The following is a 24,591-nucleotide window of genomic DNA, read 5'->3' as shown; positions in this document are numbered from 1 at the left end:
CCCTCCGCGCGCAGCCGCCGCCGCGCATCACGCGATCGCCCCATTGGCCGGGGGCTGGTCACGTGCGCAGCACGCACCGCCCGGCCCGGCCCCCGCCGCGCGCCAGCCGCGCCGAGGCCTGCGGCCGCCGGGCTGCGCCTCGGTGCCTGTCGGCGAGTTAACGGCCAGCCTCGGGAAAAAGTACATACATTGGAAAAATGGAATTAAAAAGGTGCTGCCAGAGCACCGGGCGCGGCTGTGCCCGCGGGAGAGGGAGCCCCCCCGTCCCGTGCTGCTGCTCCCCGAGCCACGGCCGTGCTCCGGCGGGACTTGGCTTGTGTACCCCGCCGCCGCCCCGCGTACCTCCGCCAGCGCCAGGCCTCCGGGCTGCCCCCTCCCAGCCGAGCCCACGGCATGGACACCGGCCGCCTCCTCCCGCCCCGAGCCGGCCTGGAAAAAGGAGCAAAAGAGGCATTTCTTAGGGGATACACTTGCTAGAAAGACAGTTCTGGAGCCAAAGCACATAAGCACAGGTAGAATCCATCCTCACCACCCAACTCGGGGGCATTCCGCGCTCCTACACTCACATTTCAAACTTGGCTCGGGGCAGCTCTAACAACTTCAACTGTGCGGGCTGCTTCAGGCTCTGACTTAGGACACGGCCCCCAGGCAGTGAGACACCAGCGACTGGCTCTCCCTGTGTTAGCGGAGAAAATATTTTAGAAATGCGTACTATTACTATTAATTTTTTTCATACTTATTTTTATTTATTTTCATACTTATTTTTATTAATATTTTTATTTTTAAATTCCTTCACCACTGATGTCTGGCAGCACTAAATGGAGCAACATCTGTCCACGTCCAGTATACGACGTTCACCATCTCAAACACAGCTCTCCATGGCCATATCCACACACCAGTCTTTTCTCCATGTTCTTCTTCACTCGGTCCTCCATCTTCCAGCCCTCTTACAGCATACCCCTCTGTCCCCAGCTCCTGTGACATCCCTGTTTCCCCCAACCTCAGCTGCCCATTAACACCCTCTTTCTCCGTACCAGTGGCTGCTGCACTGAACCTCAGCCCTAGCCTACAGCCCTGCACTCCAGCTCCCTTCCAGCACTATGGCAACAACAGGGTGTAAATCACCGCATAAGATCAGGTGACCTTAAGTTAAACTATTAGCCTTAAGGCCAAGCACCCTCTTATGATCTTATCATAATGCAGCTTTTAAGGAATTTAGAATATCATGAGGTGCGTCTCTCCTCAGGCCAGCGGATCTGCTCTGGTCTCACAGCGAGACAAAGGCAATGGAGACTCTAGATCATGACACAAAGTGTGGATCTACTGGGCTACCCACAGGGCCAGAAGGATGTCTGCAGCCACTGCCATTAACAGTCATTTGTTACAAGCCTTAAGATGTTAAGCCAAACATGTGACCATTGCACTACATTCCAGGGTTTCTCACCTCTCCTATTAGAAAAGGTGAGGGGTCCTAAAATTTCACTGTGGTTTCAAGTCTACTCCTTGAAAAAAGCACTGTTATGTTTTGACGGGAGTGTCACACACAGACACGTACAGGACACATAAGGAACTCATGTAAATAGTTAATAGAACTACATCTCAGCAAAGAAATTTTGTAACTAGGCTGATTAAACAGCTGTTTTTCCATCCACACCTTAACATTAGACCAACCCCTGTTACTGATGTCATTATCGCCAAATATTGCTACCACCAAATCACCGGATGCCGCCTGGTAACTTCTGGCAAATCTCTTCTACAAAGGATTACAGTGTTACAATCACACACCATACTGTAACTTGGTACTTGATACCCAGATGCTCTCTACCACCTCCAGTTCAGGAAGCGTAGTCCTGAACAAGCTCAGGGTTTTCAGACCAGCAGAGTGCAGGGACAGACAGTCACAGCAACAGTGTAATGCGATTCACAAGAAGTCATCATACAGTGGTCAAAAAGAAGCATGTCTCAGTCAAAATTAAATTTCTGGCAAAATTCAGTAAGCTGTATGTTAAAAGATACCACTAAGAAACATCTTACATCAGACTTCTGTAGTTTATAGAAAATTATGCCAAAAATTATATTCTGAAAAAAAATATGTTAATTAAAGCATTGTTTTATTTCTGCTAAAATATGCATAAGGCAAGCCTCTCTATTTACAAAGCTCTCAGTTTTACATCGTATTCTTAATAAAGACAGTGCTTAATTTTAACCAGTTTATTACTCTAGTGATGTTATCCACAAATACAGGAGAAAAAAATACAGTATTTTACCCCAATACAGATTAAAAAAAGACTATATTACATCATGTAAGATGCATTCCATGGTTCAGCAGTGTTATACCAAAAAAATAACCTGTTTCCAAACTGCCTGGAAACAACATATACTGGAATTGCATTCAGCGTAATCAGAAACAACTACTGACATCAACATATAAAAAATCCTAAGATTACCTTAAAAGTTTTGCTACAATGTTTGAATATATGATTTCTATTTGGGTTCATATATTTAAAATTAAATTTAAAAATATATTGACAATAAAGACGAACTTTTGAAAATCTAAAAAAGTGTTCCTCATGGCAGCAATTATAAACATATGCTTAGCATCTAAGCAATTTTTACTGAGCTATAAATTGCTAATGAAATTAATAAGGCTAATTACAGTCAGAACAATGACAGAAGGTTGAAAGCAAGAGTTAAAAATGTCATGTCTACTCTTGGATGCAAATGTGCAAAGAGACATTCAAGAATGAGGACTGAATAGCACCTCAGGACAGTTGGGGTTTTTTTGCTTCCAGAAAGAGTTATAAATTCACCCAGCAGGAAATAATTTGAAAAAGTTATGAATTCAACTGAACAGAAATTTGTATTTCAGAGCAGAGATTTCATCTCTGATATAAGCAGAAGATATCATCTAATTAATCCCACTTATTTTGTTACATTTTCCTCTGCGTTTTTTCCAGTAAAAATATCTTAATTCTAGATACTTAAAAACATATAGTGAGCTTACCTGGAAAGAGTAGAAACTCTTTAGTAACTTCCTGTGGAAAATAATCAGCATTAAAAATGAACAGAACAATGAAAACAAGGGAAGAAAACACTTCGTGGATGATCTTACATTAACTGAACACCAAAGGTAATGATACACTACCACATATATGGTATAATATCATGTTATAAATAAACATTACCATTCTAATACACAAAAACCCTCAATGTTTTTTAATATCTCATTCTTACAAAACATGGATTTCAGAGAAGAAAACAACAAATAACCTTCCTCATTCACAATATCCAGCAAGAAACACGCTCAACAAGAGGAAAATGAGTGACAGCTTCAAATTTGGAAAACGCCAATTGCTAAAATACAACAGAACATGCACAGCTAATAAGGAAATATATTAAAATATGAAAGTTACTGACAATGAAAACCAGAAGAAATGCAACATTTCACTTATCAATTTTAAAATAATTTAACAAAATCAATTACAGTCTTTTGAATTACAGCCATAAAAATAAGTTAGGAACACAAAACAATTATATACGCCTAAAAATCTGTGGAAGAAATGTATGAGTAACTGAAACACAAGTATATGCTACCAAAATAAGATCCTTTTTTAAAGGAAAAACAATAGTTTCTAAAAAATTACAGTAAAACCCCCAAAGTATTATCTTGTAGAAACTGGATCTAGAATATTAATCTACCCATTAGTAAAACTAAAAAAAAAAAAGGAAATTTTCTTATAGTTTGTCTAAAACAAAGAAGGTAAATAGAACTATAAAATTATTTGAATTCTTTGAGAAAAAAATATTATTGGGCACTTGTGGCTAGCACAGAAATACAATGTATAAAGAAAAGTTTATCTTACTTTATTAGACTCAAGATTTTTCACCACTGAACTGCTGATTTATTTTGCTCTCAAGATAGTTCTACATTTATTGTTATTTGACCATTTATCATGTATCCCAGAGATTCTCAAATAAAACTACTAAATATCCAAGTATTCAATAAATACTAGTACTCCCACTATGCAAGTCTTGAAACAAAAAATCCATAATTCAAGTTATTGCAAATAAATACCTAGCTATAACTTTATAAATACTTAAATAAAATTCTGCTAAGTATAGGTTAGCCTCCTAAATATACAACTGAAGTAACAAATCCATTGTCTACAAGTCAGAAAAATAGCTCAGATAAACAGGTTTCTTTTTGGAAAGTTAGACTCCTACAGATTGCTTTTAGGGCAAACTCAAAGCACACTATCCCCTACTTCCCAATGCTCTGTGCTAGCTGTGCTTCTTTGGTTAGTTAATGAGTTACAGACTTAAATTGGTTTTTTGTTGATTTTTTTTAAATTTTAAAATCCAGATAGAAAAGTATCTCAGTGAGAAAATATGCATATGCTCTCAGTTTGCGAAGGTTACAGAAATCAGCAAACCCACCTCAAAACCTTTCTGTTCTTAAGAAACATAGCTATCTTCCCTCTGTCTAGAATAATTCCTTTCAACCTGGAGGGCCTCAGGGGAGAATCCTTCCTCAGTCTGTGAAGGGCCAAGGAAAGGCAGCTCAAAATGCAGACTGCTATTTCCTTTGCAGCAAAAAGTGTATGCAGAGATCCCTCCCTCTACTGGAAAATGTAATGGAACTGTCAACTGGAAGCATGGAAGAGTCACTGATCTACTGACAGGACTTACTATTCCTAAGTACAGTAGATATGTTGTTTTCCAAACCTGTATGGCACCCTATTCAAAAGCAAAGAGCACCTATTCCTGTTCTTTTCTTTTAAACTGATGCTTACTTACAAATATTGACGGATGCACCTGAAGTATTAAAACTGGGTTGTACGTAACAGAACTCCAGCAACACGGTGATTATTCGGTCCCTTCCTGTGTAACTGTCTTTGAAGTGTTCTCAACCTGCTTCTTACGTTTTTTAGAGAAATTCCTCAAGGAATTGACTGATTTCCATGACTGTGATTCCTGGAATTAAAAGTCAAAACTCAATTCAGGTATTACTACCAGCACTTCTCAGATGGTTTCAGAGTTAGGCTCCTCCCTTTCTACAGCAAGCAATACCGCAAGCCGCTACTCTACGCATCTTCCCTCTTCTTGTATTTCAGTGGCGAAATTACTCAATGTAATTTTTCAAAGATTTTGCCACATTGAGTGTTATAGGTAAAAGGTTTAATATTAACATAGAATGCCAATTTAGGGCAACACGAGATAGTTTTCACTACCAAGTAGCAAAGCTCCTGCAATGATGGCATGCTGGGATAAATTCACAGTTCACAAAGCTTAGCAAGCCCTTGGCATAACTCTGAAATTAATGTCTTGCTCTGATACGATAAACAAACAAAAAGTTGATAATCCATGTCATTACCAACAGAAGAAAAACACTATTTTTACTTGGCTGACGTAAGCAAAATTTTTCCTTTCCCATTTACAATACTTCATTAAAAAAAAAAAAAAAATCTTAGGAACACTCTTACAGAATCTCCTTGTTAATCCACCGCTACAATGTGGAAAAGAGGATGAGGTACTTTGGTAAACATTTTAAAACACCTCTCTCACAACATGTTCATTAGCAGAAGACAGAAGAGAGAAAGAGCGTGAAGGGAGGAAATAAACGAAATCATACATTTTTACCACTTGTCATTCTGCAGGTAAGGGACTATTGATATAGTTTTGTATAAATATATATACCTTTACAAGCGTAGCACTCTGCATTAATATCCATTGTGAATAGGTCTCCTGAAAACAAGTGATATTTAAGACAGCTTTTTCGTGTTTCTGGCTATATGCAAATACTTCAACAAGTGAAGTGTTCGTAACAGTCCAATTGATCTAAGTTCTAATTGCATCTAGGCTTGTGAAGGTTTTTTTTTTGGTTTAAAACAGAACAGCGTGCTTTTATATTTACCTATTGCACAATTAATTACTTTTTCATTATGTTTCCTATTAAAGTAATTCCTCTACTAGACTGAATAGCTCCAGAGAACCCATTTTGGTTTGTTGGTTCAAGGACTCCCAGAACAAAATAATAATTAAAAAAACCCACCAACCTCTAATTAAGCCATTACATAGAAATGTACTGAAAAAGTCTTGGAGAATTTATGAGTAAACAACACTTGTTTAAAAAACACCTCTGTAATAAAATACAGTACAGTATACAGATGATATACCATAATAGCTCCAGATGGAACTGTTACAGACAACAATGCATTTAAAATGTTTATTATGGGCTTTTTTTTTTTTTAAACTGTGGTTAAAAAATTCCCCAGAGGATATTTAAAGCATAAAAACTACTTTAAAGGTTCTGCCCAAAAGCTGTTTTTTAATCAATAAAAATAAAAAGAACTAACATTACATGTGAGCGAGCACTGCATCGTAACCCTACTCTTAATGCCAGGTCAGTGCAGTAACCTCCAGCCTGTGCTCACGGAGCCATTGCATCTGTTGGAACACCACAGCCTGTCCTGACGAAGGCCGGGGTATCAACAAATATTTCCCTCTGAATTTCTCCCTTTCTGTACTTAGGGATGAGAATATTAACATTCTTACAATAGTTTTATATAAGCAACAGAATTATAATATTAGGATTTAATAACGGATTTCTGTTATTAAATCAGGCTTCTAGAAATATAAAAATATTGGATATTGTGAGAGTGTCTTTCAATCATACTTCAATCTTCACAGTTTTAATAAGGAATACCTAATTAGAACCATCACTTTAGAACTATGATGTGTATTCAGCTGATTTCATGTAAATAGACAAATAGTTAAAAACATTTACTAAGATTAAGTATAGTCAAATTGCAAAAACATACAATCTGACAATATTGTCATGTGCTCTTTCGAAGAGTGCATAGGACATATTTCTGCAGCAGTCAATACAGTAAATTCTTTTGATGCAATCCCAGTCAAAGCTGTAAACATTCTTAATTGCAGTTTCTTGGAAACTTTTTGTTCCTTTCAAGTTTTTATTAGCAAGTTGCACTGGGCATTCCCCTGCCATTTTTTTTTTTTTCCATCAGTTACAGACAGTATCATCATCCACCTTTAAGCCCTCTGGCTGTTCAAAACTACTCATAAGCATTTCTTCAATAGATTCAGGGTAGCAATCCTTTCCGTGCAGTGCAAAATGACACTGTCCACGTGCCACTGTTAGCAAGACCCGCAATGCACGATCTTGAGAAGCAGGCTGATGAGGAAGTCTGCTATGCCTTAATGGGATTTCCTGCAGGTTTGGGATCATAACCATATAGGAAAGTAGCTGCTATTACAAGGACGGCTCCGAAGAAAAAGACACTGAATAGAATAAGGATGAAAAAAAAAAAATTAGCTCATTTAGTTGATGCAATTTTATTTACATAATACAATTAAAAGAAAGGACACTTTCCCTCTGTGGATAAAGAAAGATAACTTATATTTGTCCCATTTATAAAGAACAAAATAATTCACATATACTTATTATAAAGAATGTAGGAAGAAGTTGAAATAAGAAACTTACATCACAAAGTAATGTGTCATTACACTAACATATTCTGAAAATGAAAATTGTAGTTTTGTGGAACAATTGTCAAAAGTAATCAGACCAATTGGTTTTCTGTTTTGTTTTTCTTTTGCCTAAAGCTCTGTGCAAAACTCAAGAAGAAGCTAAAGAAGTGCAACTACCATGGTTACCCAGCCACTGTTAACATCTTACATACATCATGTTGTTGGGAGTTGTGTTTGCTTTGAAGTCCAAAGCTTGCGTCAAAACAAATTACTGCTGCCCAAGAACCAGTTTGCAAGTCAGTATAATCTAATTTTTGGCAGATACATAAAGATTTATGTAAGGAAAAGATAATAAAGGCATCTTTTGTATTATGACATATGGGCCTTTCAAGTTGTTTTGATAGTTACAAGTCTGAAAACAAAATATGCAAAGCCAACAGACAATCAGTACACATTTTAGAAAAGAAACTTGTCATAAAGACATGACAATGTTGAAAATTTGATCTTCTGAACCAAATGCTAAAAAAACTGTGGCACATGATATGATAATCCTTCAGAGAACAGAGTTAGCCTGTTTCTGGACATGATCCATTGCAACACATTCAAGCACTTATGTACTTTACATCTATTATACCAATCAAAAATACTTGTTGAACCATGACAGAAACAATCATAGTTTTAGTCCAAATACATTCAGCTGGCATAAGCAAGGTACTAAAGATTAAGTTTGATTAACTCAAGTTAATCAAGTTTTATTAAATTAGATTGCTTCAAGTGCTACATGCTGCTAGCTGGCTCCATCACATTTAATCATTTACCTCTGTTTCCATTTTCATCATGTTTGCAGAAGCTGATAAGTTACTTATTAATTTTCCATTTCAGCACAGAGGAATTCTTAAACTACTTTCTATTTGTTTTGAGAGGACAAGTATAGGCTACTTATAATTTAAGTTCAGTGTCTTCCACTTTTTAAGCCTTGTTCTACGTCCTGTTTTGAATGTTTAAAGTAAACCCCTTCTAATATTGCAACTAATACTTTTAGATAAGAAGATGTTCCTTTGTATCAGATACAAAAGTTGTAAGTATTATTCAAAATATTTTTACACTTTGAGTACGTGTAACATACGTGAGGTTAATTATAAGCAAAATCCTATTAACATATCTGAAAGTTGGAATATTACTTCTACACACCATATATTGCATGCATTGCCAAGACAAGCAGTATTCTGGAACCTACCCAAGTACAAAACCTGCAGTGCACAGAACTACTAAAATCTGATTCACAAAACATAAGGACAGGGTGTATTGGGCCTAGAAGCACATAGCAAGCATTTTTCTGTCTTGGTTAAGTGTTTTCACTAATAAATATTGTCCTAGAAAAAAGCTCTGCCTTTGGGCTTCCAGGTGTCCTTGGGCAACTAATTGCTGTAGTGTAACTTCCATGTGTGTGTGACTGCAATTATCTCAGACTGTTTTGAGATTGGATGAAAACCAAATAAAACGATTATCATCATTATAATTGTTTGGCCATAACTCCTCTTGTTATGAGATGAGATGACTTGTGGAAGATCTGTCCACTTAGAGGACAAAGAGGAAACAAGAGACAGGCACCCCCTTTGTCACGATCTTACTCAGAGCAGCCAGCAGGGGGGGACTGGTTCCAGGAGCAGAGCCAAGGCAGTGCAAGGCAAGCGACAAAACTAAAGAGCTTCAGCACAAAAGCAAAGTAGGAGCTGAACAAAACTGAGGGAGATCAGGGAGGGAGGAAAAGAAGAGAAAAGGACAGCGAACTAAACCCACAGAGCCTGCAAGAGAGTGCTTTGGCAAAAGCCAAGAATTGAGATTCAATTATTCCTGACCTGCGGTGAGCTGTATCTTACAGAAAATTTAATCTTGCCAACTATACTGACAAATTAAATACTAGTTACCTTATGCTATGAAATCTAAATATTCTAAAAGCATGGCTTGGCCTGTTTTCTTATTAATTTTTGCAGTTATATCTGGTAAGCATTAAGTTTTAACCTTATTAAGTTTTGGTTTTTTTTCCCTCAGCATACATGGAAAATACTTCTTACCTTGTAGGGACAAAATCTTGCAGCCAGAAATAGGAGATCAACGTTGACAGTATAATAGAGAGGGAAGTTGCAAATCCCTTTAAAATGTTGTCTGCATATTTGATAACAGCAGCAATCACCAGCCCTCCAAGTGCCTGAAAAAATATTGAGGTTCAGATTTGCAGCCTGACAATTCCACTGAGAGCACATATTGTAACAACACCCGCTTACTTTAGGAAAAGCTTTTGCCTATGTTTAGGAGCATTACATTTATTTTATGTTATGGATATGTACTGTTGAAGATAAATATTTGAGGAGTCCTTCTTTCCCCATTAAGTAAATTGTTGATTGTATTACCATCTTTAAATTAATGGCAATGCTTGTACTATACATTTTTAGCCACAGGACAAAGAGTACATATATTATTTTTTTTAAAGATTGAAAAAGAAATAATGCATACATGCTTTTATGTTTCACAATACTTAGTCATATACTTGCTATATATTTTCCAGGTTTTTATTTAGAGGTTTATTCTAATATTGACGATAGAATTCTCAATGGCTTCAATGACACCCATTAATTTTCCCAGTCATTTATAGAAAAGTAAATCCCAAGCACCTTCACAAAAACATGGGATGCAAGGTTATCTCACCTGTAGAACAACAACTATCCAAGTAAGTTTATTGTATCCTTGAAAAAATCCATTCTTTGACAGTTGTTCTCCATCATAAATGTATACACCCATCATTCCAAATATGCTACCAAAAAATCCTGAAAGTACAAGATTGATTTAAAAGCTTTAAATCAAAAACCATGTAAACAGGTTCCTTGTCCTCAAGGACTGCTCACATATATCTAATTTAAAAAATACATTCAAATGCAATCAGTTTCAGACAGAAATTCTCTTTTAAAAGCTATTTTCTACACTTACAACAAGTTTTGTCTATTTCCATTAGGACATTCTTATATACTTATCTTCCACTGCTTTCTACAGGAATGGGGTGATTGCTTTCTACTGGAATGGGATGGCGTATAGCAAAATTCACTTAAACACAGTTTCAGTTTTCCTGAAACTACTCATAACTGAAGTCTGAAGTCACACTATAACCTGGAGAGAAAAACAAGGAGAACTTTCAGTGGAGGAGATGGTCACTGACTCAGCAAGAGCAGGACCTGTCAGTTTGACAATTTATACAAGGATCTTGGAAGTGGGGTTCTTCTGAACCAGTCTCAAACACAATGAATGTTTATTAGTAGAGACACAATGTCAAAAGAAGAAAATGAGATGAGATTAAAAAGTTTATAATTTGATGAGAATAGTGTTCTTCTATCAGGTGGAAAATTTTCCAGGTCCCCCCAGGCATGGAAGTAGTGTAAACTCCTTCTCTGTGACTGACATATGCTCTAGTCCTGAGCAGGAAAGGGGAACATTTTTTCCATTCCATTTCTGTGAAAAGTTGATCTCTATTTTCACCACATTTCTTTGCATCTGAAAAGGGCGGCATTGTTTTGACCAAAATAAAACCTTCCACGTGACAAGAAATAATTATTTTTGTAGACATAACTTAAAATGTAGGTTTCATTTAGATTAAACTAATTACTCCAATTTTCCAATTGATTTCCTAAAACAAATAAATAAAATCAACTATTCACACATCCCTAATATGATACTGGTATCATATCATATCATTTTTCAAAAATTCTTCAAATATCTTTTTCAATTTTTTCTATAGTGCTAATAATTCTCTTCAGATATAAAAATGCCAACCAGGTTGGACACACAGTTTTTGTTATTTGTGTTTTAATAAAAGCTCTTTGTCAAAGCTCTTCCTTATGACCAATTTGCGCCTGAAAGATACAATGTCTTCTGTGGGCAACTATCTTGCACTTGCAGAAGGGATACACTAACATATTTTTGAAATTGTGGTTTCACGTTTTATATATTTTCTAAAAGCTGTATCAGGAAACTCTCTATGAAATATGACAACATTAATTTCATTTTTGAACTGAAAACAACCTTAATAATAAACAAATTCTACTGAATTTCATATTGAGGGAAATTCAGCTCACTGAAAAAATAAATACAAAAAAAATCAGGTTATTCAATTTTCATTATTATCACACACATTGCAATACCCCTGCCATCAGCAGGGACATCTTCATCTAGGTTGGGTTGCTCAGAGCCCCATCCAAACTGACCTTGGATAGGGCATCTACCACCTCTCTGGGCAACCTGTGTCAGTGTTTCACTACCCTCACAGTAAAGAATTTCTTCCTTGTATCTGGACTAAATCTACCTTCTTTTAGTTTAAAATCATTACCCCTTGTCCTATTAGAACAGGCCCTGCTAAAGAAACAAAAGGATATTGCTTAAGTCATATTTCCAACCTTATAAACACGGGAAAGATTGCTTTGAGGTGAGAGAAAACTCATTCAGGAAAATGGATCAGCTCTAGGACCATTTTAATATCCAAGGTCTAGAAGACCCAGAACTACTTCAGTAGCCTACTGCAAAAAGAATCCTGCATAAGATAACAACATTCTTTAGAAAATTTTAAATACAAATTCAAGTGGCAGATTCTATGCAAACTTACAGACACTTTATAATTAAATCAAGAACTAGGTTGAGATCAGAAAGCAACCACCAGAATTCTATCTAGCAGAGTCTATACCTTTGGTTTTAGAAGTACATTTATGCAGAACAGTAAATTGTTGGTGATATTTTTTATTTTTATATTTTTTACATATTTATCTTAATTCTTCAAAATCCAGTATCTCTAGGAGATGACTAAAATTAAACTTACCAAGCTGAATGTTTCTGATCCACACAGACTGCTTAGTTTCCTTTAAAATTTTCTCAAAATAAACCCCAGCAAATCCACTAGAAAAGCACGCTATAAGAACTGCCATCAGGCCTACAAATTGCGATCCTGCCGAATGTTCCTTAGCTGCTGTTGCTTGAGAGTCTGAAGGCCACTGGATATAAAAACAGTTATACGAAATTCACTGATAAAAATCAAGTCATGACCATCTTTAAAATGTAAATTTGTTTTCTAGCAACAATAACTGTTACTAAATGCAGACAATCACATGCTTGTAAAGTTCTGTATTTTGCACCATAAATACTTTTAAAGGACTGAAAAGCCTAAATTTTTCTTTCTACATATTTGTAAGGAGTAAAGTTGTGCCTGAACTGGGAGAATACCCACCAATTTAAACAGGTACAGAATTTTTTCTAAGCTGTAACTGCTTCTCTATCCCAGCATGACTTATGGTCATTCAGTCACCAACTCTTGCCACCCAACAGTTAGTTATTTTACAAATATAAGCACACTTAGAAAACCCCTTACACCAGCTGCCTTTAAGATGGGATTAACTGCCTTTTGCATGTGCCCCTCTTCAGTGATCATGCAGAGGACTAACACAAGCTGAAATTTACTAAGCTAAATCCTGCAATATATCTAATGCTAACAGAATAAAATGCAATGCCCTAGACAAAAACACACTGAAGAGTCTGTTAATTATCCAAATGTTTTGTTCTCATTTTATTTATTAAATTTGAAAACTCAAATAAAATTTAATCCTCAGAGTTGTTTCACATTTTTAAATGTGAATAAAATAAAGATTTCAAGATACACTAAAATCTGCTAAAATTCCTAGAATATTCTCTTATCCCATGATCCTGCCCACTGAAAACTACAAGCTACTGTGCCTACACTATTTAGAAGAGAGGCCAAGTTTGCCTCTTGAAAAAATTCAAGTAAATTTGCCATGCTGAAACCATATCATAAAGTGAGCAGCAGAACTGTGCTGTACAGAAGATCCGTGAATTCCTAACGTCTGAAGAAGTGTGCTAATAAGTACTGCTATCACTGTTATTTGCAGGTTGCTCCAGAGGCCCTTTTACATTCTATAGTAGAGCACAGGGACACGAGAGAGGTGTTATCTTCTGCATTTGAACCATTTCTGGTGTCATCTAGCCCTGCCCAGTTGTGATTCATAGTTCCCGACACTACTCATGTGCAGCTGTAGAATCAGAATGCTGTATAACCACTATGGAAATGTAAGTTCCTTGAATAAACACATTAAATAAACACATACCACCTGTTAAAATTTACCTGCACAAATGCCACTCCTGTCATCAGTATTACTAATGAAAGCCATTGGTATACACCCAATTTCTTGCTCAACATGGACACAGAAAACAACGCTGTGGTAAGAATTTTCAGTTGATATGTAACCTAGAAGAACCCAGAAACAGTTACTATCATGTAACTCGTGGTATTTTGAAACTTACAGAGAAATCCAAATGTACAATACCTGGTATGTGGCTGCATCTAGGTTTGACAATGCTACATAGAGCAAGTTATTCTGAAGTGTATAAATTCCTGAAGGAATAGCAAGTTTAAGAGTCTCCATGGGTTTATTGAGGATTTCATCATGTAGCACTCTGTTCAGAGTCCGTAAATTGCACTCTGCCCAAAGAAACAATAAAATAAATAGACATTCGCTCAAAGGAGAGGAAAAAACCCACAAAACCAAAGATAGCTATCACTGCTATCAAGACCTCAAAATACTGTTTGTTTGACTTTCATGAGCCTCATATATGTAAAAAAAAGACACTGTTTTCCTAGAATAATAGAACTAGAACAATTATTCAAAATATTTTAAGCAAAACTTACTGAAACCATATCAATATTTGAAGATGATACATTAAAGAGTATCACCTAAAAATGCATATGTAGGAGCTTACAAAGTCATCAATATTTACGCATATACAATATTTTTAAGCTCCTGAAGATCAAATATATGTGTCAAGAAACCGGATAAATTCAGTATAAAATGTACAAAATAAGAACTTGAGAAAATCTGAATATACTTTTTTTTTTTGAGCTTAAAACTGTGCTTATTCCTGTAGTAATGAAATTGCTTCCTCCCCTTCTGCATCTCCTGTTTAATATAGGCTTCTAAATCATCATTCATGCTTTGGACACACTTAAAGCTTTTCATTCTTTCCTATTTCTACATACTAATTTATTAAAATGCCTGAGCAAACACAATCTTCAAGCTGTTAGTAGAAAAATTATCCTTGCACTCCTCAGTATCCACATTCTTTAAAGAAAACTCTCTTCAACAAATACACAATATCTTCTGTCACGTGTTGAGGAGTGAAGTATGATTAGTGTCTTTCCAAGACTATTTCTTACATGAGAAGGGAAATGCTTTGTTGCACACCTGTACTCACATGGCTGATTTGCAGTTGCCACTACAATACAGCATATTGATTAGGAAAATTACTTGGTGCAAAATTTGACACATACTGCTGTCTTTGTAGACCAATAGAACACAGGCCAAAATCTTCAGAAGTTCAGCAATAACTACTGCAGTAGAGGATAAGTAACGAGGTCCTTCTTCTTTCAGTGTCCGAGAATAACGCATGGTCAAGACTAAACTTGTGGTCTGAAAAACCAGGATGCCCAAGGAAAGGTATTTTAAATTGGTAGACATTTCTTCACTTTTTTCTTCCTGTAACAGGAAAAAAAAACAAAACCAAACACAAACCGAGGCTTAAAAGCTAGTATTACAAATAGATGTTTCCCTTAGGAATCAGCATATTAAAAAATGTTGCCCAGGGAGCTCAACCAAAGGAAAACAACAAACCTAATCTGATATTTAAAAAGAAAAAGGAGTTAACAGTTTAAAGTGTTTTTCAAATACATGATTACAAATGGAGGATATCAGAATATTAGAAGAAGTGATAACTAATAGAGAAACGGAATATTTATTATCTGTAAGACTAATAAAGTAAAATAAGGATTATTAACTGATAATCAGCTTCCCAGTAACAGGTTTCACAAAAGAAGTCTCCCAAGTTAAATCAATCATGGATTCCTTTATGTAGGTAAAGGCTCAGAAGATATTTTCAAAGTGAAAAGGCCCCACGCTGTGGTACTGCTGAATGCCCAGCCCTGCTGCAATGAGTTACTCCTAGAATGAAGGGATCTTCCCATTCTTCCACCTCTCCAAAGTTTTACAGATTGCAGTTTCTGCCTTGCCCGATGACACAGTGCCAGTATAAGACAGGGTGATATTTGGGCTGCTTTAAATGAAAGGGAGAGGTATGCCTGATGCTGAAGGCAAAGGAGAGTTGTGGGAAAGTAGGGTTAGATAGGAAGACGTTAGATAGGAAGGACCTGGGGGTGTTGGTCGACTGTCAGCTGAACGTGAGCCAGCAGTGTGCCCAGGTAGCCAAGAAAGCCAACAGCATCCTGGCCTGTATCAGGAACAGCGTGGCGAGTAGGGCCCGAGAGGTGATTGTCCCCCTGTACTCGGCACTGGTGAGGCCCCACCTCGAGTGCTGTGTCCAGTTTTGGGCCCCCTACCATAAAAAAGACATTGAGGTGCTGGAGCGGGTCCAGAGAAGGGCAACAAAGATGGTGAGGGGTCTGGAGTATAAGTCTTATGGGGAGAGGCTGAGGGAGCTGGGGTTATTCAGCCTGGAGGAGGCTGAGGAGAGACCTTATTGCTCTCTACAACTACCTGAAAGGAGGCTGGAGAGAGGTGGGGGTCGGTCTCTTCTCCCAGGTCACAGGCGACAGGACGAGAGGAAATGGCCTCAAGTTACGCCAGGGGAGGTTCAGGCTGGATATCAGGAAAAATTTCTTCACCGAAAGGGTTATCAGACATTGGAATGGGCTGCCCAGGGAGGTGGTTGAGGCACCATCCCTGGAGGTGTTCAAAAGACGTGTTGATGTAGTGCTGGGAGATATGGTTTAGTGATGGTGTTGCTTTTTGTTGTGTGGGTGTTTATTTTTGTCAAAGTTAGGTTGACGGTTGGACAAGACGATCTTTAAGGTCCCTTCCAACCTAGAAGATTCTGTGACGTGGGAGCTGCAGGGGAGACAGCACTAAACTTGTCCTACCGATTATCCTGCTCAGAAAAAATCAGTTGAGTAAAGCTGTATCACTCTTATCTTTACCATGACCTTTCATTAAGCTGTCATGCTTTTCTTTGCCCTTTGTCACCAATTAAAACATTCACTTAGTGCAGGACAAAAAAACTTGTTACTGAAAAACAGTAACAAGTCAAGACAATGAATGTGGTTCTCACTTTTAGAAGTCTAGAGATGGCATAAGCAGTAATTATTGGATGCATATGCCAAAGCTGTCCCTATGCATATTGTACACCTACAGACAGACAAGTTTTGACTCATTAACTATCTAGTTTTGTACACACTGCTGAAGGATGTGCTGGTGCCTCTAAATGTTTGTAGCTGAAACTGAAGCTGTTTCTTGCTGACCGCATTTCTCTAGCTTAAGATGCATTTCGTAACAATTTTTACTGCTATTTTTTCAGAAATCTAAAGAGCTGTGCTATTCAAGTATTTCTGACATGCCTTTATCTTGTCTCTAAGCATTAATAGATTTTCTCCAGTCAGGTATAAGAAGGCAAATTAACACCTATATGACATGGATACTTAAGAGACATTGCAGTAGCCTGCAAAAATACATGAACTGCCACAGAGATAACAAATGCATACTTGTATCCTACACAATAAAATTGTTTATCTCAAGAATCATATAGATGTAAAAATACTTGTAAAAGGCTATTGGAAAAGGAGGAAGAAAAAGATGCCAAGATGCAGAAACCAAGGAAGAAATACACCAGGATTTCTTTAGGGAATTTTAATAGAAGATACTTTTGTATGAACTATGATCTAATTTAACTTGCTGAAGAGACAAAACACTATAGATGCAATTGCAACGGACAACATAAACCAAACAGAAATGTAAAGCATGAAGGAGAAGAAAGCTGCAGACAAGGTTCAAGATTTACTAACTCTTTCCACAGGTTCTGTTCGAATAAACCTTTACATGAGGATGCTAACTGTGAACTTACACACCCTCAACAACAAAATGGAGAAGATCAATTAGTCACAGGAACATCTTTGAAGAGCAAATTTGTTGTAGCTGAGAACAAGGAGGAGAAAGAGATGAAGAGGGGATATGCAATGTCAGAGATAATACTCTGGAGAAATATCATCAGCATAGAGAAGACAGAGGGAGAAAAAGGTAAAGAAAGAAAAAAGAAAAAAATTCAGAGAGAGAAAATACAGAACTGAACTTTATGAAAAGGTCTGCCCGTGCTACTGGAGAAAACTGACACTGTAAAACATATTTATGTGAGCCAACTTGCACAAACAATTTCTTCCACCTTTTCCATCTATCTAATTTTTTAGTATTGAGACCTGACAATCTGGAAACACAAAGAGCAATATATAGTTAAGATGAGCAACACCGAATTTCATGAAGGCACACTTACAGATAAATAAGTTTTTAAACTTTTTGGGTTTCAGTTTTCAAAATGTTTCTGAAAAAAATAGAGATAATGGGAACACACATCTCTCCTGAACTCAGACCCAAATTTCTGCGTTCTGTGAGCCTGTGAAGTGACAAAGGGTATGACAAATGTTCAAAATTCTCAGAGATCAATTCCTGAACCTTGAAAATAGGTCACAATATCAGAAAATAATGTTCACATTAATTTCTTGCTGAAATACAACCATCTGTTTACTAAGCAGCTTGAAATGTAATTTTAGAAGTAAATCACCAATACCTTGTTTATGAGCAACTATGAGAGCATTCAGCATGAAAACATACCAACAAGCGCAAGAGCTTAATAAACCCACCAGCAAATCCGTAAGGAATACATACCACAATATCTTCTTGAACTACAGTCTTGTCTTCATTAGTAGTCATGATAAAAAAGGGAAACTTGCTAGGCAATGTGTCTCAAAAAGGTGCCAGTAGCAGAACATATTTCTTTACCGCAATTCAGTAATCCAGTTTCAGACTTTCCAAAATCCACACAAAATTAACTTTAAGCATCCAGTGCAATAGCTGTCAGTGGTCAGCAAGACAGGCTTGTAGAGAACAAGCGTGTGAAGTTTCATGCTGTACTTGCAAATAGTTGGTTCCCAGACCAGGAACTAAAACTTATTATGTCAATAAAATAACCACCCTTTAACGAGCACACATAATATCTTATCAGCCCGCCCTCCCCACCTCTCTCTCTTTCTTTTAAAAGAGCCACGTATCAGTTCATAGAACTCAATACAAACTGGAGACAGGGAAGAGGAGCCAAGTACTGACCTTCAGAAAGTTTAATTGTCTTCAGTTGCAGTTTCACAGCAGGTTTAGATTTACAGATTCCTACTGGAGGTGTGACCCTTCTAGACACAATCTCCTGCTACCCTCACTCTAACAGACTGGGCAGTCATATACTAAATGAACTATTGTCTTCATTAACAAGCCACACTTTGATTGTCTTAAACCAATAATGAAATGAAAATTCCCAGTGCACTTCCTGTACCGAGTTACAACCAGGCTTAGATTTCTTACTGGGCTTTGGACAGACTACTTAGTACTCTGCAGGATGCACCTGTTCCAAAAATCAGATTTAGGTTTGCTAATTCAAAGACTATAAGTTGAGTGGTCACATTAATTCAGTGACTTTTGATCTCTATCTTACAGTGAGAGGTGCTAAGTACCTGCAACTCACTGACTGTAATGTAGCCTGTCACATCTGTTAACTTAGTGACCAGGCTCATCATTCTTCTCTTTTATTAGTTAGGTTAAAAGAAAAGTAAATCACTGATGTGTAGTTCATTCAGTGTACCATGTAGACACACCCTACAGCTGGCAATATGGAAGGCAAGGAAAGAAATTAAAGGCAGGACTATACGGGAAGTCAACATGCAAGAAGCCAAGATGGTATTTACAGCCATGATAAAATGCAGATGGGTACTGCGTGAAGAGTTGTTCTCCTTAAAGGAAGGGAACCCATGAAAGGTTTTACAGACTCGGAAAACAAAACAAGGCAGTCTACATGGGAAGTAATACATTCAGCTCAAAGTATCATCTGTGCAAATCTATTCAATGGAAATGGAAAATCACAGAATCATAGAACCATTTAGGTTGGAAAAGACCTTTAAGATCATTGAGTCCATATCCTTAACCTAACGCTGCCAAGTCCACCACTAAACCATGTCCCTAAGTGCCACATCTGCACGCCTTTTAAATCCCTCCAGGGATGGTGACTCAACCACCTCCCCGGGCAGCCTGTTCCAATGCACGATGGCCCTTTCAGTGAAGAGATTTTTCTAAATATCCAACTGAAACCTCCCCTGACGCAACTGGAGTCCATTTCCTCTTGTCCTGTTTCCTGTTACTCAGGAAAAGAGATGGACACCCACCTTGCTAGAGCCTCCTTTCAGGTAGTGGTAGAGAGTGATAAGGTATCTCCTCAGCCTCTTTTTCTCCAGATGAAAGAACCTCACTTCACACATTTCCATTTCATAATATTAATTCATACAAAATGAATAAATTTCTGACTTGCAGATTTTCATCCCCTTTAGTAATTTCTCCACCACAGGCTAAAATTTCATATTTTACATTTTATTTTTAAATCATCCCTACACTTTACCTCCTAAAATACCACTAAATTCTAATGTTTGCAGATCAAATACATTAGACCAAAAGGAACATAATCAATTTGACTTAATGAACAGTAATCATACCATATATATTTTCCTCTATCTATTCTTAACAAAACTCACTAATATTAATCAGGATTTACTACATGAGCAACAAGAACATTACAGCACTTTCCTTAACTTTAAGATTTTGTCTTTTAAAGATCTGATGCTATAAACTTTTGAGCTTCTCGGCTGCTAAATATCTATAGTAACATAATTTTGTGCAATGTTAAGGAAAGACTGCTTAACCAAAAGGCACTTCCACATTAGCTAAAATACAAAGCCAAACATAAGCAGACAACCAGCCTCTTAAAACTGCAAAAGGTCAAGTTTAAGAATGAGAAACAGAGAGTAAAGTAAGGCATACTATTTCATTCCAGTGGAACAGGTATGCACACAGTTCCTGGGCATTTGCTTTGAAATCAAGACAACAGATTAAGGACACAGGATAGTGTTCTTGTATTTCTTAAGTGAAATGTGAACCCAGTTCCGATGCTATGCCTGTACAAATATAATAAGCTGGCAAGAAAAAGGAAAAGCACAATTGGAAGGTGGAGCAAGAGCTACCTCACGGAACTTGAAGACTCTATTTTTATAAGACTTCCTTCTATGTTTTAACATGTCACAATCTTGTCCATCTTTGTCATATTTGATACAGGTTTCTTCTCTGTTCCCTCCCATAAGCCATCATTCCATCATTTAAAAACTTACCTTGCTTTTTTTTTTGTTTTTCAGTTTGTTACTCATTCTTCTTGCTGAATACATTATAATGTGGATTTAGTACACTACAGAAAAAAAAAAAAGCTATGTTTTTCTTAGAGCTTGTATTCTTCTTCAGAAGTATTATTAAAAGCAAATCCTCTAGCAAAGTTTTTTCCTTACTCTTCTAGCAGAAACTGAGCAACAAAGATCTTTTTCACATAAAGATTTCCTCCAGGCAGTATTTCCAATTTCTCCATTTACATTAAAAAAAAATTGTTAACTAGTGAAAAAAATTAAAAACATTACTGTATTCAAATATTATTTTCATGACAAGGATATCAAGTACAATTCAGTAGAACACTGGTGGACCTTGCTCCCCAGTCACAACCCCATCTTGGTCTTTTTAAAATAACACAGATGCTTTCAACATTGGCAACTGCACTTACGCACAAAGCAGTTACACATTAAATTGTAACTGCTAAAGATCAACCAATAATTTCTTCTCAACTTTGCTCCAAGAACCTAGGCTTTTGCTAAGGATAGTGGAGGCTGTATCAGTAATTCACTCAAACATGAAATTCCACCATTGCCACGTCTAACAAAGGGAATGCAATTACGTATTAACTAACACCTATTTCAGACAATGCTATAAATTGTAAGACGACTTTACCCAAGTCTCAACCAGTTTGACAGAAAACCTAGAAGAAAGGGAACTTAACGCTGCTGAGGTTCTTTATGATCTCACAAAGTTGTGGGTTTTTTTTTCTTTTTTTGGGAAAAAAAAAATCACCATTCTAATCTGGTAGGAACATAGCAGGCAGGAAATGTTGGGCGTTGTGAATCTTATACGTAAAACTTGTAACTAAATGCTCTTTAAGGCCCCTCCTTCTCACCTCACCCTTAAACCTTTGCACCAAACCTAAGAATACAAAGATAAGATTTGTTTGATTGATGAGAATTTGGTTTGATGAATATTAAAGAAATCACATATTGAGTATAAATATTCAGTATTCAGGAAATTCAGGTCCTCATTGAGCTGAATCTAACACCAGTATTTCTTGTATGATAAAGACTGCAACTATGTGCACAGTAGTGCAATAGCTTTATATTGACATAACATCCACGCTGCCTGCCAGCATGGAAATTTAATACCACCCTAACTGAGGCCTTACCTGCCTCTCTCTTTTGCAAACAGTACATACACTGTGTTCATTGTATAGATCACAGTATTGAAAGATCCTAGTAGTCACATTCAGATTCCGTAAGGGAGGAGGCATTCAGTTCTGTTTGAGCTCAAGTGCCCATCCCTCCTCAAGCATACAGGCGTGAACACCATGAAGCACTGCCCAAATGCAACTCCTGCAGATGTATCAAGACCATGGAGGAGCTCCATTTAAGGTGCTAAAAGACTAAAGACTGAAAATGGCTGAGGTTCAGCTACAGCTTACACTTGTGCTATTTATGAATTACTAATCAAGTCTGGGTGCCCAAGGCAATGCAGCCACCCTCAGTCAAGGTGACCTAGTTTGAGCAGAAAACACAGACCAGATAACTACAATGAAAATAAATCTGTAGACACTTATTGCAGAAAGCTAGTAATTACAAATAAAATTAGACATCTGAACAGTATACTCCAGGGGTATAAGACAAGAAGGTACAAAAATTCAAGGGGAAAATGCTGAACTCCTAGCCATCTTACACTACTATGCTAGATCCTATAAAAGGTCCAGACCTTAATAACTCCTCCACCCCTCTAGAGACACCCTCTATTGATGTGATCCAGCTGTGCAGCCTCCTGAGTGCCAATGAAGGCACTGAGCCTGCACAAACAGTATGCATATGGATATGAAATGAGGTAATTGGTGAAGAATAAGGATAGGTAACAAGCAATTCAAGATTAATAAGAGAGGAATAATTATATTCATCAAGCCTGTCCCAAAGATCAAGAATGTGCTGCCCTCACTTAACACTGTCAAATCTGGAACTGCTTTAAGCAGATACATATGATTTGATTTCCTTAGGTACCTGGTTCAAACGATCCCTGCCTTTTTGTTGTTATTGCAAACAGCAGCATAACTAGCATAAGGAATTAGGCTGTGCAGGTAGTCTGTAGCATTGTTGAAGACACAGAATCACTCCTAACAATACATTGCTTCATATAAAGAAATTTATACTTACTGCCACCACAGCCTTTCCCAAAACCAGTACTTTTGCTACACATTCTACTTCTACAAACCAGAACATCACAACTCCCAAACCAATGGATCCTTATCTCCCATAACTGTAATTTTCAATCACAAGTTTTCACGATGCCTAACAGCGTACAAGGGAATCATGAGTTAGTTTCTATAGGAAGAGGTTATTGTTCCCAACACTGGACGATTTTAAGATTCAAGTGGACAGGGTGCTGGGCCATCTCGTCGAGACTGTGCTTTTGCCAAGAAAGATTGGATCGGATGATCCTTGAGGTGCAGTACCTATGGAGAAAGGCAACTCCACAGATTTTGGGAGAAGCAGTCAGTCATCTAGTGTTCATTCTAAACCCCGTTTTGTTAGCCTGCATGTATGTTCTTTGAAAAGCGACGGTTGCCTTAGATCCCAACTCTCCTGTTTAGGGAACACTGGGGCAGATACGCTTCCCACTGTGGTGCTCACTCAGTTTTTGAAAGGTTTGCTGCAAAAGTTCTTTATGTCCCAAATAACACATCCCTCCACTGCAGAAAGCAGTCTCAGTCTTCTCCACCCAATCATTCCTTAAAAATCTTTTCTCTGGTATCCAAGTCTGATTTAAAGTCTGATATCCACTCTGTTTTAAAATATAGTTTATAGGATTCAATAAAACAAAAGACCTTAGAGTACCTTTTGGTATTTATTTTTTACCTTCCAGTCTATTCTATAATATGTATTATCTCATTGTCTTCATTATCTCTGTATCTTCTGGCTTTCTGACTTAACCCATAAGCTTTGTACTGCTAGGGTGTTTGTTTCTCACATCAAAAACTCAGGACGAAATTGTGATGCCATGAAAATACTCATGAAGTGTGCATTTCTGTTAACTCCACATACAGCATTATTTCAAGCCTAGTGAGCACCTTCTCAGCAGAGCACCAGCCACACCTACACCTAGAAGAAACCCAGCAAGTGAGCCACAACCTTAGCAATGACACAAATGCTGACCAGACCAGTATCTCTTGCCAACTTCACAGACAGCTGAATCCCCACAGTAACTTCTCCTTCTCCCTTCCCCTCCCTCCCTCTTCCTCCGACCGTTCCATTTACCGACATTTCTCTCATTATCTCCTCAATCCCACTCTCCCCCTCCCCAGGCTGCTCCCACAGCCCTGCTTCCCACTCCATCCACCAACCCCACGCGTCTCCCTCTCCCACACCCAGGGCCTCCCTCAGGCTTCCTCCCTCATCCATAACCCTTTCACCGCTCCCTCCGGGGCGGCCTCAGCAGGGCTCTGCTCCTCCCGGTCCCAACCCGGGCCTCCCACCTGCAGCACCCTGCCGCCGGCCCAGCTCGCCCCTCGCCGCCGGCTCCGCTCGGTGTTTCCGGGTGCCGCGGTCCCGTCCCGCTAAGGCTCCGGCTGCAGCCGTGGCCCCGCCCGCTCCGTTCCCAGGGCCGCGGCAAAGCAGCGCGCCCAGCCCGTCACCGGCCCCGGAGCCGCCGCGGCGGGCAGCGCAGCGGTATCTACAGGGCTGTGGGGTCAATACTGGGTGGCCGGAGCGGCGGCGGCCGGGTCAGGAGGGATCCCGTTCCAAACGCAGCGTTACCCACCCGCACCGCCGCCTCCCGCTGCCGC

At 38.2% G+C, this 24,591-nt stretch overlaps 1 protein-coding gene across 5 annotated transcripts; it reads right to left on the bottom strand.

Annotated features, from left to right (window-relative positions):
- Positions 1 to 2,196: 2,196 nt before the first annotated feature.
- SLC35A3 (solute carrier family 35 (UDP-N-acetylglucosamine (UDP-GlcNAc) transporter), member A3) lies at positions 2,197 to 24,588 on the bottom strand. Of its 5 annotated transcripts, none has more exons than XM_014939073.1 (8): positions 24,567 to 24,588; positions 14,867 to 15,071; positions 13,866 to 14,020; positions 13,664 to 13,786; positions 12,350 to 12,521; positions 10,198 to 10,316; positions 9,567 to 9,700; positions 2,197 to 7,302 (listed from the first exon to the last, which is right to left on the bottom strand). In XM_014939073.1, exons 2-8 carry the CDS (start codon positions 15,051 to 15,053, stop codon positions 7,212 to 7,214), a joined length of 981 nt encoding a protein of 326 aa, XP_014794559.1. In that variant the 5' UTR covers positions 15,054 to 15,071; positions 24,567 to 24,588; the 3' UTR covers positions 2,197 to 7,211. The 5 variants fall into 5 exon arrangements, with proteins under 5 accessions (XP_014794559.1, XP_014794558.1, XP_014794556.1 ...); XM_014939072.1 differs by lacking the exon at positions 24,567 to 24,588 and adding an exon at positions 24,283 to 24,510; XM_014939070.1 differs by lacking the exon at positions 24,567 to 24,588 and adding an exon at positions 20,795 to 21,034.
- Between the last annotated feature and the right edge of the window lie 3 nt (positions 24,589 to 24,591).

Source organism: Calidris pugnax, unplaced genomic scaffold (assembly GCF_001431845.1).
Source record: "Calidris pugnax isolate Ruff unplaced genomic scaffold, ASM143184v1 scaffold18, whole genome shotgun sequence".
NCBI lineage: Eukaryota > Metazoa > Chordata > Aves > Charadriiformes > Scolopacidae > Calidris > Calidris pugnax.
The sequence above is the reverse complement of the archived record's forward strand: the minus strand, read 5'-3'. Positions and strand labels throughout refer to the sequence as shown.

What these genes read in the sequence shown, in the direction of transcription:
- SLC35A3 (XM_014939070.1), bottom strand. Translation starts at nt 20,848, where the DNA reads ATGTATTCAGCAAGAAGAATGAGTAACAAACTGAAAAACAAAAAAAAA. An exon ending in AAAACAAAAAAAAAAGCAAG is followed by an intron (nt 15,072 to 20,794) that starts GTAAGTTTTTAA and finishes TTCCTGTTACAG; the next exon opens with GAAGAAAAAAGTGAAGAAAT. An exon ending in GGATAGTTGTTGTTCTACAG is followed by an intron (nt 9,701 to 10,197) that starts GTGAGATAACCT and finishes ATATTTTTTCAG; the next exon opens with GCACTTGGAGGGCTGGTGAT.